Here is a 17,183-nt window from a genome sequence, read left to right as displayed (position 1 = left end):
GCATCATCGTTAATCATAAATATTCAGAAATAGTTTATGAAAGAAATGACTTATCCAGTATTTTTTTTTTTTTTTTGCTACGCGGGCCTCTCACTGTTGTGGCCTCTCCCGTTGCGGAGCACAGGCTCTGGACGCACAGGCTCAGCGGCCATGGCTCACGGGCCCAGCCGCTCCGCGGCATGTGGGATCTTCCCGGACCGGGGCACAAACTCGTGTCCCCTGCATCGGCAGGCGGACTCTCAACCACTGCGCTGCCAGGGAAGCCCTTATCCAGTATTTTTAATCATAACTTCAATGTCTAGACTTCATCCAATAAGATTCTATTGATATCAGTGCTTTATATGATAATAGATATAAAAGGAAATTGGGGAATGGGAAGAAGAGAGGGAGAAGTAAATTATTTAGGTCACTGAAATGATCTAAATAATTTTTTTCTCAAAAGGAGGCACCATTTAACTGTCTGTGTTGTTCAGTGGATCCAGGTCTCCGAATGCCTTTGACTGCACTATCTTCTAAGGTAACACTAAAAGCTTATATCCCTCACATATATGTATTTATTCATTTACAAGTTACGTACATGCAACACGGTAGTAATCCATTATGCAAATGCACAAAGATACACACACTGAAATTTTAAAGAGATGAAATTTTTAAAAAAGAGAAGTTCCCATATTTTTCTCCAGCACACCATCAGATTGTTCGGTGCGTGTTGGAGGCACATTATGTCACGTCTCGGTGGAGACTGTGGCTGCCCTGGTCTGTGATCACCGCGGGAAGGAGACCACGCTGACTCTCCCAGCAGAGGGCCGGCGGCTCACGCTGCAGAGGCTGTGATCTGCAGAGCTCTGACTCCTGGCAGCCTGAACAGGCTCGCTTACTCACCCTGATGCTGTTCACGATGGCAGCGGTTTTGCTCTCTGCCGCCTCTGGGTTTCCAATGAGGTAATCCCAGGCGCAGAACACCCGCCAGCAGAACGTGTAGTTTTCATTGGACGCGCTGGCGAGGCTCATGCGGGAATTCTTTGCCATCCTGCAAAAAAGGACCAGAGAAAACCATAATTTGAAAAGTTACATGCACCTCGATGTTCCTTGCAGCACTACAATAGCCAGGACAGGGAAGCAACCTGAATATCCATCGACGGATGAATGGATAAAGAAGATGTGCCACATATATACAATGGAATACTACTCAGCCATAAAAAAGAACGAAATAATGCCATTTGCTGCAACAGGTATGCAAATAGAGATTATCATACTAAGTGAAGTAAGTCAGATAGAGAAAGACAAATATCATGATATCACTTGTATGTGGAATCTAAAAAAAGGCTACAAATGAACTTATCTACAAAACTGAAATAGAGTTACAGATGTAGAAAATAGATTTATGCTTATGGGGGGGTAAGGGGGGAGGGATAAATTGGGAGATTGGGATTGACATATACACACTACTATGTATAAAATAGATAACTAATAAGGACCTACTGTATAGCACAGGGAACTCTACTCAGTAGTTTATAATGACCTATATGGGAAAAGAATCTAAAAAAGAGTGGATATATGTATATGTATAACTGAATCACTTTTCTGTACACCTGAAACACAGCACTGTAAATCAATTGTACCCCAATAATATTTTTTTTTTAAAAAGACCAGAAAGGGTCACATAAGAACAGTGTCAGGAGCAGGCTCAGCCACTAGGGGGATCTCCGCGCAGAGCAAGGAGCCCCGTCTGGATGTGGGCAAGCAGAGCGCCGTCTGGGTTCAGCCCCTCTCGTGGCTTGTGTCCTCAGCCAACCCCTTTGAACAGTGTGAAAACGGCAAATTCTTGGGTGAGTCCGGCGCACAAGCTCTCCCATCACTGGTGGTCAGGAGGTGTGTGCATCCACTGCATCTCTGTGCAACTGTGATCGTGAAACCAAATTCTTTACTCTGAGCTGAATCCATCTCCTTGGAGCCCCTGCCCATTGAAGTAACTACCCCACCTCACCAAGCAGGAGCACTTCGGATCCCTCCCTAACATGACTTTCCCTCAGATGTATGGGAAGGCAGGGGTCACGATCCCTCCTTGGGTGCAAGTTCCCTGTCTTTTAGACCATCTCTCCTGTTAGAAGCTTTTACCACTCTGTCCATCCATACTTCCTGCTCCCGAGTTGACACCAATTTGTCTCTTAAATTGTAACATGTAGCAAAGAGCCCGTGTTCTAAGTTCGGTCATGGGGTCTTGAGGCCACCCAGAGGCTAAGCTGGAAAGCTTCATGTGAACCGAAGGTCCTCAAGTCACTGTGCATCTCCCTAGGTTTTTGTTTGATGATGATGATGATGATGATGGTGATGATGATTGTTTTCTCTTTTTAAAATCCCAACCCCTTCTACCTGCACTTTGCAAAGATGCCACAAGGGGCAGTGTGATGAAGACATACTGGTACACAGGCATCAGAGGGAAGTAGCAGGTGAGCCAAGAGGGTGGGGCCCCGCTTCTTCTTGGGCTCAGAGCCTGTATGTCACCTTGCATTTATCTAGCTCCTACCCAGAAGCACAGACTGTAACAGCTGTAAGGGAACCTGGTGATATTCTGAGCCAACCTGCCCATTTTACAGATGAGGCCCCAGCCAGTCTGCTTTCTTTGCACTGCGCCCTCCTTTCAATAACTGCATCATAACACAGACGAGACTGGCCTTTGCGTAATTTGTATCTAGGTCACAGGCAAACATATAGTCAAAGGAGGATGCTTTGCTTTCTGCAACCTCTGGTCACCTAACCCATCTCGTTCACCTCTCTTTTAGTGCAGTTCCTATGAGACAGGCTGGGACCCGGGACCCTTTGCTGAATTGCCGCAGTGCTTGCACATGGACACATGTCCCCACGAGCAACAAAATACAAAGAAACTGTATGGGACTAAAAATAACTGAGTGCATGCGCAGTTGGGGCAAATTCTGGACCCCAAAGATACAAAGAGAACAAAAAAACCCAACTGCCACTTTTGAAGAGCCTGGAGCAAAAACAGGGTGTTGGGAGCAAAAGCAGGGTACTGCTCATGCTCCCTGCACACAACATCACCTAAGGGGTGGGCAGAACACCTAAGCCACCCTTCTGGCCTGTCACCTGGACACACACCTACCCGCACCCCATATAAGGAACAAGCTTGCCCCCTCTCAGGGAGCGAGCAAGCAAGGGAGCCTGTTGTTTGCTTTTGCTCCCTGGTGCTGCAGCAGGGGCCCTAGTAAGGCCTTGCCTGAATTTCTTGTCTGGCCTCTAGTCAATTTCTATTGGCTGGGGAAGGCCAGGAACCCTGGTCGGTAACACCTACATTGTCCAAAATGACATTACCTGGTAAGTCTATTTGATTCTTGTCCCTCTAGACTCAACACAGAACCTGGCACAAAGCTTTAAGTGTTCTATCAGTGTTGGTTAAAATGAGCATATATCTCTTTTATCTGTGGTCTCCTCATCTGTAAAATGTGTAGATTTATGCCTTGACTTCACAGGGTGAGTGACAAGATGAAATGAGATCATATGTATCATTTTGGCATGTATTTTGAGAAACTGAACAGACATACTTTTTTAAGAGAATAATGAAGCTGTAAGCAAACACTGCCATCCCCACCAGGAAATAGGCCAAGGGCAGCCGGTAGCCAGCCCTCCCGATCCTTCTCTCACTGCCATAGTAGCCATAGAAGAGGACTGAGTATTGGAGGTAACCCTGCAAAGAGAGCACTCGGTGTCATTTCTGACTCCCAGGTCCCAGAACTTCCACCACCCACCTCGAGACAAAAGTGTGGCCAAGCCTGAACCTCACCCCCAGGGACCAGACGGTGTCCAGATCTTGGGCAGATGCAATGTGCTCCTCGGGGATGGTCTTGCTGGCTGTGCTTCCGAAGGGTTGGCCTGCAATGAGCTGGTGAGAGAGGAAAGGATGTCACACGGTCCTCTGGGTGGGAAGGTACCAGAAGAAAAGGGGCCACTGATCTCCATGCACCTCTGAAGATGCTGCACATGTGAGATCCCTAGGGGGTGGATTCTGCTTGATACTCATTGATGAGAAATTAATCATGAGTGGCCAGATTTTCTTTTTGCCTGATTGGGGCCTGTCTGGGTGTACTCTCTCTAGGCTGGACATGGCTTCTGTGGGTAGATGACATGACTGAAGCCACTGGGTTTCTATAATGGCATGGGACATAGCCCCATTTACTTTACAAGGATAAATTTTAGTTGAGAAGTGGTTTTTATTTTAACACAATGTCTGCAAACTGTCCCATAAGCCAAATCGAGCCTGTCGCCACTTTTTGTGTGGCCCAAGAGCTAAGGTTGGTTTGTGCATTTTTAAATGGTTAGGAAACAAAATCCAAAGAAGAGTGGTATTTTGTGACACGTAAGAATGATAGGAAATTCAAATTTCTGTATCTATAAATAAAATTTTATTAGAATACAGCCACACTTATTAGTTACCTAATGTCTATGGCTGCTTTTGTTCTACACAGTAGATTTGAGAAGTTGTGACAAACCATACAGCCCACAAAGCCTAAAATATTTACTCTCTGGCCCTTTGCTGAAAAAGTTTGCCAGCCCCTATTTTAACACACAGATTATCCTTCCCATGAGGATAATGAGTGCGGTTGTCTAATGCTATGGCTCTAAACGTCTCTACTTTTTACCAAATGGCACTTTTAAACTCACCTGAAATAGTTCTTACCTCTGGAATGACAATAAAAGCACCTGTCATAATCGTGAGCACAATATTAATTCCAAATAACCATCTCAAGAATATGAAATAAGAGGCAACACCAGATCCAAAATGACCTAAAGAAAGACAAGATAATGAGAATGGTTTATAGAAAATCCTCCCCGTGTAAGAAGTTCTCTGTAAAGCAACACTGTAATTTTTCTTATAGCAGCAGGACATAGACTAAGAATGCCATAATTGTACCTATCAGGGTGTTGTCCCATGATGATCATTTAGAAGGATTAAGATGTTCATTAATGTCTACCAGTCATATACACAAATCCCTAATCTCTAATGGATTACTTTCCCTAATGTCATATTGATCGAAAATGCTTTTATCAAATTTACATTTCACCCATGTTCAGAAGTATCAGCACCTTTTTAAAATTTAATATATTTCTTTTCTATTTTGCATAGTTCTGAAAATTCCAAGGATATTCTAAGGATTCTTTTGTCTTAATTTCAAAAGAAATAACAGTATGTTAGATGTTAACATTAACATCTGACATAGTGTTAGGTGGATGAAGGGGTTATGAGAATTCTCTTTGTCACTTTTCCATACATCTAAACTTATTCTAAAATAAAAAGTGTAGTTAAAAACAAATTTCTATTGAGAAAAAAAGGGGGCATAGAAGAAGTTGGATTGGGATATGGGTGATACTTGTGATGACTTTCTGGAATGAGTGGACTTGTATCATACTTTGGAAGAATAACATCTTGAAATTTTATTTCAAATCTAGCTTATGTTTCATATCAGGTAGGAAAACACAAAACATCACAAAGAAAACCAAAAAATTACCTATTGCAAGGTTACTAAATTAAAATCACTACCAGAATTACTTTCTAGTAAATTTTTAGGGGAACCCTCCATTTTCATTCTATATATGTATTTTTTTTGTATAAAATTGGCATATCTCTATAATATGCATCTTGAGCTATCAATATATTATGAGCATTTTCTCATACAAAATATCTCCCTATAAAATGAATTTTATTGTTCCAGCAAACCAATTTCACATAATTGATTTAACTTATCCCTCACTACTTGACATTTAGGAAGTTTCTAACTTTTCACTAAGGTAGATAATTCTGCAAGAATCAATTTCTGTCTAAGGTCAGATTTCCTGGAAGCAGAGCCTGAGAAAAGGGTTCAGCTAACATGATACATTGAGGAAGTGCTCTCAGGATAAAGGGGGTGAGGGGGTCAAGGGAGGTCAGGTGAAAGAGCTAAGCAAAGATGTCATCTCAGCTGGAGACCAGCTTAGCCTTATCGCATGGGGAGCTCTGGAGGGCAAGTTGCATCACAGAGTTGGTTCCACTTTGAAGAAAAAGCTGGACTTGAATATCCATTAGTCATTGCTTCTAGGCTACCCAGTGGGGCTGGGGGAGCAGGTGATGAGTGCCCAACATCTGGAACAATGTGGGCCAAGGCTCATCCTCTAGAGAAGGAGACAGCTATGAGTCATAGCAGCCAACACTCAGAGCAGCTGAGAAAAGGTGGACCAGCCAAGGAAAGGGATCTGGGCTGGGCACCAAGTGTGTCCACACAGCCTAGTGCATTGATTTTGTTGTGGCTGTTGTTTTCTCTGGTTGTTAAGGAGTGGAAGAGTTCAATCAAAGAGTATAAACATTTTGAAGACATTTGTTCCAAATTATAACTTTCCCCTAGAAATATCACCCCAATTGACATTTCCACCAATTGGTATTTAATTCCACTTCAATGTTGAAAATTTTTTTCCTCCCTCAATTTGTAATCTTTTAGATCTGTTTATTTTTTATGTATGGAAAATTTCTTTTATGAATAGTTAAATACAACAGTACTTTCCTTGATGATTCCTTCTTTACTTTTATAATTTGACAGGCTTCCATTCTGAGATCACATTACTTATATTTCTTTTAATTCTCTCATGGCTTCCTATTTTCTATTTAAATATTTCATGGAACTTTAAAATGAAAGATCTAATGTTATTCTTTAAAACAGTTGAATTGTTCCAGCATCATTTATGGTGCTATGCTACACTGTTTCAATTCTTGTAGATTTTATAATGTATTTTAACATTTTGCTTATACAAGTTCATTTGAGTTTTTCCTTTTAAAAAAGTTTTCAATTAGTTTTTTTTAATATGAGTTCATTGTGTTGAATACAAAAAACATTGCATTGAGAATTTTATTGGAATTGCATTAAAACATAAACTGATATTGAGAAAATCAACACCTTCCAAATATTAAATCATTCTTCAACACCTTCCAAATATTGAATCATTCTATGTCTCTTCACAAGACTTTAAAAAAATCCCATGGTCCAATTTTACAGTTTCTTTATTTCAGACTTCTGGTTATATTTATTCCTGGTCTTGTGTGTTGCATTTGTGTGTTTGTACTGTGTGTGTGTGTGTGTGTGTGTGTGTGTTTTAAAATGTGACTGTGAATGATTTATTTTTTAGGATATTTTTCTAAACAATTACAATCACTTCTCTCAAAATGCAAATTTCTGCATTTTTGTTTTGCAATTGCCCATGTTATCCTTTTATTCATCTACAGTTTTCCCCTCTATGCTTTTGAGTTTGTATTGTGTCTAAGGCATGAACTGACAGAGAACTGCAGAGCCACAGTGGAACGTAGGACCGTTTTTATCCTGGGAGGTGGTGGAGACAGGCACTGTGTCTTCCATCTCCACGGACCCATGTCCAGCCTAGGTCGGCACTACGTGTGCAAGGGCCCCTGGATGCTCAGTGTAAGGCCTGGGACGTACCAGACCCATCTCAGGCCTCACCTTTATCTGGCTACTGGCACCGCATCCCCCCCCACCCCACTCCTCCAAGTGCCAGCACTTACTCTCGATTTTCTTTATCCTCATTTCCCAGGGTATGAAGATGACCACAAAGTTACAGGCCAGACGAGCAAACTTCCGCCACAGCTAGACAGGAGGGAGCAGAATTAGAGGACTTGATCTTCATGAAGACGGCAATGCCTTTGTGGAACCAGGGTCCTAAATGGAGGTGAGGCCCGTACACACACCAGTTGATACCTTTCATTATGATTCCACAGGCCTTTAGGGAGCCCTAGGACCAAAGCAGCTGCTTGTCTTCTCTGGGCTCCTGCCCAGGTGAAGGCTCCTGTTTGGGGCTCTGAGCTGAGATGTCTGTACTGAGGTGCATATTCTCTAGGGTTTCAGCCTGCCTTATTCACACCATTCCTGCTGTGAGGACTAAGAACAGGTAAAACTACTTGAGGAATGATGTCCAAATACACCCCCTTGGTCCCCTTCAGGAGTGGGGCTCAGGAATCCACATGGCTCACAAACTCCCCAGTGATTACATTTCCTGTCCCTGTTTAAGGACCAAGAGTCTAGAACATACCCTGAAAATGAGCCCCATTGTATGCCTCCCATCCTGCAGCTGAAGCTCATCTCCCAGCCTCTCTCCTGGCCAAAGTTGCCAAAATAAGGTCTGGAAATTTGTCTTGGATGTTTAAGACACAATCTCCAAAAGTTCAAAAATCTTTTTTTTTTTTTTTTTTCTCAAAGGAGAATAAAGCAAAATGTGCAAACGTGCCCTGACACTGGGCTTTCTCTCCCACAACATTAGCAGGTTGTTCATTTTAACACGCAAACAATGAGGGTTTGTGTTGGAAGCAAATGATATCATTGCAGAAAGAAGGGTTACAAATGTAATTACAACCTTCTGAACTATAAGACAGCACGTGGTCCTGATGCAGACATGCATGATTATGTTATCCTGACTATGTCTGCTAAGGCCAAAACGGCTGCTTGTAAATGAAAATCTATTTGAATGTTATCAGAAGTTGGAATTGTTCACTTTCTGCTCATGATTTAAGACCCAACTCAAATGCAGCTACTCCCAAGGAGACCTCACACAGATTCTCTGTAGCCAGAAATACATTCTTCCATCTGTAAACTTCCCCAGCTATCATTCTGGTCTCTGATAATGCTTATCACATCCTAGCTTATATTGCCTTTATGTTGTTCACCTGGCTTTTTCTCATCCAGCATTGAGAGGAAGACCATAGTTTTCTGATGGTTCATCCTCTACAGCATACAGAGACAGAATGCCCAGTATCCTTTGGGGAGGGTTTGGTGTTGAAAGCATTTGAGTTTCTGGTCCATTGTAAAGTCGTTAAGAGGAAGAAGCATTGGGTGGAAGGCCAGAGACCTGAGTTCTAGCTCAACCTCTATCTTACTGTGTGCCCTGGCAAAGTTATTTTCTTTCTTTGAGATTCAATTTCCTCATCTGTACAAGAAGTACGATTCAATCAGTGGGTTTCAGGGTGCTTTCTGAATTTAAATTTCGATTGAATTTCAGTAGGAACTTCAATACACAGAACCCACTAAAGCAGAGTAACTCTTGTAGGTAAGAGATGCAAAGCCTCCTTCCCCAGCCTCTGGTGGTCATTTGAGAAGCCAGGGACCCCAAACTCAGTTTAAAGGGCACTGGACTGAATAACGCCCACCCCAACACTCATTCTGATGAGGAGAATCTACATTAGCAAGGAGCTTCCTAGAGGCAAATATCATTGAAAAACATGATTTATTATTGATGACCAAGATTTGGTAAGGCATGGGGAAAAACACCACACTTCTCTGATGATTTGCACTGAATCTCTACGGCAAAAGCCTTGAAACTTTGGGATGAATCACGATTTTAAGAGCAAAGTGCTCAGCCATAAAAAAGGAACAAACTTGGGTCATTTGCAGAGACATGGATGGACCTAGAGAGTGTCATGCAGAGTGAAGTAAGTCAGAAAGGGAAAAACAAATACCGTATATTAACGCATATATGTGGAATCCAGGAAAGTGTTATAGATGATCTTTTTTGCAAAGCAGAAATAGAGACACAGACGTAGAGAACAAACGTGTATGGATACCAAGAGGGAAGGGGAGGGTGGGACGAATTGGGAGATTGGGATTGACACATATACACTATTGATACTATGTTTAAAACAGGAACAGGTAACTAATGAGAACCTACTATATAACACAGGGAACTCTACTCAGTGCTCTGTGGTGACCTAAATGGGAAGGAAATCTAAAAAAGAGGGGATATGTGTATAACTGATTCACTTTGCTTACAGTAGAAACTAACACAACATTGTAAAGCAACTATACTCCAATAGAAACTAATTTTAAAAAAGAAAAAAAAAATAAGAGCAAAGTGAACACAAAATAAGGCAAAACCAAAAACCAAACTTGGAAGAAAACAGGTCCTAATGGTTATGGCCCGGGTTATTGAGTTTTGGTAAGGGCTTCTAAGGGCACCTGGAGCAGATGTGTTCTAACAACATGTGCCACCGTTTATGAAAAGTGTGTTCATCCAGAGTGTGTACTGAGCACCTACGCTGTGTTTCCAGTACCGTGGATGCAAATCGTGAACAAGATGTGTGAGACGTCAACTGGTGTGGAGTCTGCATTCATGTCGAGGGGAGGCAGCCACAAAGAGTTCAATGCCACATGGGACACAGTCCATTAGGACTGGGGGGATGGCTCTTTGAAACAAAGGGTCAAGGAAGGTCTATCTGGGGAGGTCATACTTGAGCTGAGACTTGAATGAAAATGAGTCAATATTTCAAAAAAATAATAAATTGGTAGAGGATCTGTCTCGGAGGGGAGAATGGCCACTAGGAGCCTGTGGGTTAGCATAAGCTGGGCATTTTACAGAAGAGAATAAAGGAGAGAGGAGTGAGATGAGGTCCAATAGTTAGGTCATGGCCAGATCAGGTGGGTTAAAGGGAGGAGTTCAGATTTGATTTTAAGTGTAATGAAACTGTTTATCTATCTTATTTATCTATCTACCATTCATTATTATTATTATTTTTTTAAAAAATAAGTTTATTTTACTTATTTATTTTTGGCTGCGTTGGGTCTTTGTTGCTGCGCACGGGCTTTCTCTAGTTGCCGCAAGCAGGGGCTACTCTTTGTTGCAGTGTGCGGGCTTCTCATCACGGTGGCTTCTCTTGTTGCGGAGCATGGGCTCTAGGCGCGCAGGCTCAGTAGTTGTGTCTTACAGGCTCTATAGCACAGGCTCAGTAGTTGTGGCACATGGACTTAGCTGCTCCGTGGCATGTGGGATCTTCCCAGACCAGGGATTGAACCCGTGTCACCAGCATTGGCAGGTGGATTCTTAACCACTGCACCACCAGGGAAGTCCCTATCATTCATTATTTTAATTAAAAGATGGCATGAGTAGTTTACCGTTTCAAAGATTTCCCTGGCTCCTATGTGGAAGAGAATGGAAGATGGCGGGACATGAGTGGAAACAGAAAGATCTGTTATGAGGCCAGTCAGTCCATATACCATCCTGGGCAGGTACCTTTAGCTTCTGCACAGAGGAAGCGTTCTTGCCAAATCACGCCATGAAGGCTCTCAGGAAGGATGACGTCCCTTGCTGGTATCATGTGAGAAACCAAGGACATAGACTATTAGAACTAGAAGACATCTTAAGAATCAAACTTGAAAACCTCATCAGGTTCCAAGTCATTACTCAGAGCAGGGAAACAATGGCAGAAAGACCGAGGTGTCCTGACGCTTGGTGTTTGGTGTTCCATGTGCCCAGGGTAGCATTTCTGCCTACGTGACTCCTTGGGTCCCGGTGGTCTCACATGCTCAGACCTTGCTTTCTTATGAAACATAGAAATAAACTGGTGCTAAAGGCAGATTGTCTGTAACAAGGTGTTTTCCTGCTGGAACCAAGGAGAAACCCATGCGCACAGAGGATGCAGGTGGGAAACAGTGGGAGGTGCTCCAGAGGATGACTTGTGTTCTGGAACAGTGATTCCCAAGAGAGGATAGAGTGGCAGCCCTGGTGAGTGGTGATCAGGATCTCAGTCGTGGGAATCATGGGAGAAAGTGTACAGTAGCTATATTATACAAAATTTACTATTTGAAAAACGAAGTTATCATTTTTCTAAGAGAAACCAAAGACTATAAATAGAGACAAAACTCACTGGGCTGCAGGCAATAGCTAGATAGCTTCTGTTTTCTCTACTTTGGAGTGGCTGCTGATCTTCAGGGGTCCGTATTACAATTTCCAATGTAAAAAAATTCTGAATATGAAAAGGTAGAGGAATGATCTTCAGAATGAGGAGGGGGAAAACCAAAGTGTTAGGAAGACATGGTGGGAGGATGATTTTCTTTGACATTTTGCTGTGTCTCCAGAGGGCAGAAGACACTATCTCAGCCACCATCTCTTTACCCTGAGTGCTCAGCACAAAGTGGAGATACTATGAAGACAGCAAATTCTTTCATTGTGGATGGAAAGGCTTTTGGAAAATAATTGATTAGTATGTATCGAGAATCAAAAAACATGGATTGGCACATGGATGAGGCTGAACTGGGTTGAACTGCTTTCTGCAGGGCCATTGGTAAAATGGAAAGGACTGGGGCAGCTGTGTCTGTTAAGTGCAGGCTGAAAACTTTGGGACAATCTGTAGGTAAGACTGAACATTTGGATCGCCTTTCTCATTTTAAAAACTCTGACTCTAAGAATTCAGTCCATTATTAACTTACACCTTTAATCCACTTGGAGCTCACTGTTACTAAATGCCCCAGGACTTTTTCATTGTTATATGTATTACAGGTTGTCTGAACCCAAGTGAGAGACCTTACATTATTTCAGATATTTTTCCATAGCATTTCATACAGTTTATTTAGAGAAAATGAGGGAGCTTGGTAGCACATATGCTTATAAAAAGATAATTTTGTTTTATATATTTATTCCATAAGCTCCATCATAGTGTGACAGGCATAAAGAGTTATGGATAATTTTGATCATAAGAGTGGATTAGCATCTTCAGGCAGATTCTGTGAAAAGTAAGAAGAAAGCCAAGGTAGAATCTTGGGGATTCTTTGATATTTTATAACTATTCAGTTATGCAAAATTTATGACCAGCTCTAATTTAAACTTTACTAAGAATATTTTTTGTTTCAGAGAATGTAAAAAGAGTGTGTCTGTCAGTTTTTGTCTGTTAAAATAATAACCTTGAAAAAACTACAATATTCAGCATTAGTGGAGATACTATGAAGACAGCAAATTCTTTCATTGTGGATGGCAAAGCTTTTGGAAAATAACTGATTAGTATTTATCAAGAACCAAAAAACATGGATCATACTCTTTTCTACAGAGGTCATAGTTTTGACATTTATCCTAGAAAAAGAATTTTAAAAGATAGGAAAAGCCATCTGTGCAAAGACAGTCTTTGCAGGGCTGTTAATACTAACGAAAATTTAGAAGCTATTTAAGGATCACCAGCAGGTACGTAACTAATTAAATTAATAGACATTTTTCTGATGGAATATTATATAAAACAATATATATAAAACAATAGGTAAAAAAACTACATAGCAACATGGAGAAAAATCCTTGTTATGGTGTTAAGTGAAAAAAAAAGCAAGACAAAAATATTTGTATAGTATACTTACTCCAATGTGAAAATGATATATACAACGGCTGAAATGTGAAATTTTAAAAGATTCTATGTTGGGAAGTAGGGGATTATAGTAGGAGAAATGACGTTTTTCTTTGTCTTGGAAACATTTATGAAAATTATTGGAATGTCTATAAACAGATAATTTCAATGTATACTAAAGTTTAACTGCAAGTAACTGAATGGGAAAAATAACAAACAAAAATCTTAGCATTGTATTATAAAATGAGCATTGGACTATGCCTGTAACTTTCTCATTATACGAAATACAGTAAGTCCCCTACATACGAAACGAGTTCTGTCCCGAGAGCACGTTTGTAAGTCCAATTTGTTCGTAAGTCCAACAAAGTTAGCCTAGGTCCCCAACTAACACAATCGGCTCTATAGTACTATATCATAATAGGTTAATACTTTTCACACAAATAATACATAAAAAACAAACACAAAAAATAAAGAAAATGTTTAATCTTATAGTACAGTACCTTGAAAAGTACAGTAGTACAGTACAACAGCTGGCATACAGAAGCTGGCATCGAGTGAACAGGCAAGAAATAAAGATACTGTACTACTGTACTCTATACAGCACTGTACAGTAAAGTACACAAAAGCACAACCACTTGTGGAGGATGCACACACGTGAAGGCATATGCCACATACGTAAACTAACTTATGTGGTTGGACATGTGAACGCCCATTCGCATCTTTGAAAGTTCTCAAATTGAAGGTTCGTATGTATGGGACTTACTGTACAGTGAATAAAACCGACACACATGGGTGGGCTTAACTCAGGAAAGAGGCTAGATGATTCTCCCAAGGGCAGATATAACCTTTTTCTGATGAGTTGGGCTTACCCAGGGTCACACAATTTGGTAAGTGACAGCATCGGGAACTAAAATCCAAGTTTGGGGACATGCAGACCTTCAAGCTCACCATACTGTTCTACAGCTATTAATGATGGATTTTCACAACCTATGTAGTACAACAACTGCAAGGACAAGTACAACTTCCCGGGCCCGGAGACCACAGGAAGGGTGGGCATGTCCATGTGTGGGCTCTTTACCTCAGCACCTGCTGCTTGGTAGCCTCGGGTCCTGGTCAGCCTCCCCTCAAACTTCAGCACAATGTCCTTCGCTCGCCTGAGAGAAGAAAAACTTGGTGGTGAGCGCAATTTTATCACCTTGATAATCTTGGCAAAACATGTGGAAGTGCAGCAGGAATAGATAGTCAAACAGTGGTAACCAGAAAACTTCCTTAAGATATTTTCTATAACATTTAAAGGCATGACTTCATAGGAAATGATGAGTGAATACTAAAGTCAGTTGCAACTGAATTTCTTAACTCCCTGCCCTGATTCTGGCTGTTGGCTGGGTATTATGGGCTTTGGAAATCCTGGTATCAGGTACTAGCATCTCAGCTCCTCCACTTAATCTCAGCAGCCTTCCTCCTGCAATTAATTCTTTGGAAGTGAAAGTCAGACCTAGCTCAGAGAATCTGCTTTGAGAAAAGGGTAGTGTCTGGTTAATGTGACCAAGAAAGTTGTGTCTATGTAGCCATGAACAACCTGATTTAGCCCAGACTAACTACTGGCGCACTAGCTGAACACTTTGGTGAGTTGACCTGAGGGGTCACCGAAATGGCTGATCCTTGAAAATAGACTGAATTCATTAGGATAGATGGTTAAATTCACACTTAAAGAATCACAGGATTAGAAAAAAAAAAGTTAATTCCGTGGAACGGACTGAAGTCAAAAACTCTTAGCGAAGAATGTCACGTTCAAGGTGACCTCATCTGTGACTACGCCGATGAGCTCTTCATTAATCCGTGGTTGACCACTTAATTATGCTCAGTGTTGAAGAACTGCTGAATCATTCCGTTTGTTAGTTGGACCAGTGTACTGGGTGGGGAGTTCATGCATGTATATCCCAAGTAACACTCACAGGTTCCTAGTCTTTCGTTGATTGACACAAGGAACTAGCTGACTTCCTTTTCCACAAACAGCGTGACCGCTTCAGAACGTGCCTAACCAGAGTGCTGAGCTTTGAACCTCCCTGCCCTCACTGCAAATACTCCACCTTCACAGCCCCGCCAATGTGCTGGCTTCATCCTGGTTAGAACCAGAAATGCAGGCAAGGGTGAGGGGTTGATGTTATACCTTTTATAGCATCTAAAAGATAGGGGCCTATATATGTGAAATAATAATTCATTTAATTTCATTCACTATAATTTTTTTCCCTGTAAACATTTTCTGCACACTTGTTTGGGTCAAGTACAGTGGAATACGGAGGTGCATAAGATAGAGTTGTTGCCCTGGAAAAGCCCACTAGCTAATAGGGATGATAGAGACCTGAAACAACAACAGGAGTGGGGGGTGGTGCGTAAGTGTTGGGATGGGGAGCTGAGTAGGGGGCTGAGGCGGCAGTGAGGCAGGCTGGGACCTGGGACCCTTTGCCGCAGTGCTTGCACCTGGACAAACATCTCCTTGAGCAACAAAATACAAGGAAACTATAAGGGACTAAAAACAACTGCGTGCAAGTGCAGTTGGGGCAAATTATGGACAGCGAGATACAAAAAAACCCAAAAAGCCCAACTGCCACTTCTGAAGGGTCAGGAGCAAAAGCGGGGTACTGCGCATGCGTCCTGCACACACCACCACCACCAAGGGGATGGGCAGACCTCCTAAGCCACCCCTCCGGCCCGACCCCTGGACACACCCCTACCCTCACCCCAGATAAGGAACACGCTCGCCTCCCCCTCAGCAAGTGAGTGAGCCAGGAAACTTATTGTTTGTTCTCACCACCCCCCTGCTGCAGTCGCGGCTCCAATAAAGCCTTGCCTGAATTCCTTGTCTGACCTCTGATTAATTTCTATTGATTAAGGAGGCCAAGGACCCTGGTCAGTAACAGCAGTGGGGACAGTACCTAAACCCAGGCCCCATCATAGACCAATGCTGACTCCACGACACTGACCACTTGCCTCCCTACAGGGGAAACAAATATATGCCCTGTCCCCCCACAGACAGAGCTCACTGCTTTATCTGTGTCAGCAATGCTCCCGTGAGCCTCCAGCAGTCAGGGTCCAGTGCTCTGTGCGCCTTCCACAGACCTGATGAGTCTCGCAGGCCCAATTAGTGAAGCACTGCTCCAGTAGCTTCTCAAGGTGACGGGGAGGAAAAGTGTGACGCGGGAATGACAAATGCAGGTCTCAGAGGGTGAGCTGTTCTCTGAGAGCTGGACCACTGGCCTGTGCCTTGCTGGTGTTGGTGTCTTGGAGCCCTGGCTGAGGTCCCTGGCTTACGCTTGTGGAGGAAGGCCTGGTTTGTTCTTTTGATTCTGACAGAAAAGTTATCATCTGCTTTGCTCTGCCTGCAGGTTAAAAAGATTCAATCTCTTACAGTTCAGATAGTCATTAATCATCAGCATTTCTGTATGATTTTTAAAATTCTGATAGAATACATGACTTTTTATTGCAGTAGAGTTGATTTACAATGTTGTGTTAATTTCTGCTGTACAGCAAAGTGATTCAGTTATACATATATGTACATTCTTTCTTATATTCTTTTCCAGTATGGTTTATCACAGGATATTGAATATAGTTCCCTGTGCTACATAGTTACATGGCTTTTTTTTTTAGGATAAATTGGTAGAGTTCCTCTGTTTCAATAGACTAGAACATTGGAGTTGAGGTCAGGAAGCCCAGCTTTAAAGCTCAGTTGCAGCACTCAGAAGCTGTGTGTCCTGGGGGAAGCCACTTAATATCTCTGAGTATCAGTCTTCTCATTTGAAAAATGTCATCCTTACTCAAAGAAATGGAAGTGACGAGAACTGATATCGGACATGGAGAATTAACTGGAAACTTCTGGGAGTGGAAACTATGGATGACCTTAGCTATCTGCTTCGGCCACCTGGGGGGCAGGCTGGCTCTTTGGCCAGACTGGAGGAACAATGCCTGGAGTAGAAATCTAATGAAGGTATGATTTGATGGGAAAGAAATGCAAACCTAATGGTGGATTGGAGAGACAGGGCAA

At 42.2% G+C, this 17,183-nt stretch overlaps 1 protein-coding gene across 1 annotated transcript in view; it reads right to left on the bottom strand.

Annotated features, from left to right (window-relative positions):
* TMC3 (transmembrane channel like 3) overlaps nt 1-17,183 on the bottom strand; it is a 43,737-nt gene that overhangs the window by 24,066 nt on the left and 2,488 nt on the right. Inside the window, exons 3-8 of the mRNA XM_059059150.1 lie at nt 14,220-14,295; nt 7,556-7,637; nt 4,691-4,797; nt 3,797-3,895; nt 3,558-3,700; nt 883-1,030 (exon numbers count right to left, since the gene is read on the bottom strand). Of these exons, the coding sequence (XP_058915133.1) occupies nt 883-1,030; nt 3,558-3,700; nt 3,797-3,895; nt 4,691-4,797; nt 7,556-7,637; nt 14,220-14,295 (655 nt within the window). The remainder of the gene's footprint in view (nt 1-882; nt 1,031-3,557; nt 3,701-3,796; nt 3,896-4,690; nt 4,798-7,555; nt 7,638-14,219; nt 14,296-17,183) is intronic.

The sequence above is a fragment of the Kogia breviceps genome, chromosome 3, assembly GCF_026419965.1.
Source record: "Kogia breviceps isolate mKogBre1 chromosome 3, mKogBre1 haplotype 1, whole genome shotgun sequence".
Taxonomy (NCBI): domain Eukaryota; kingdom Metazoa; phylum Chordata; class Mammalia; order Artiodactyla; family Physeteridae; genus Kogia; species Kogia breviceps.
This window is presented reverse-complemented; position numbering and strand designations above follow the sequence as displayed.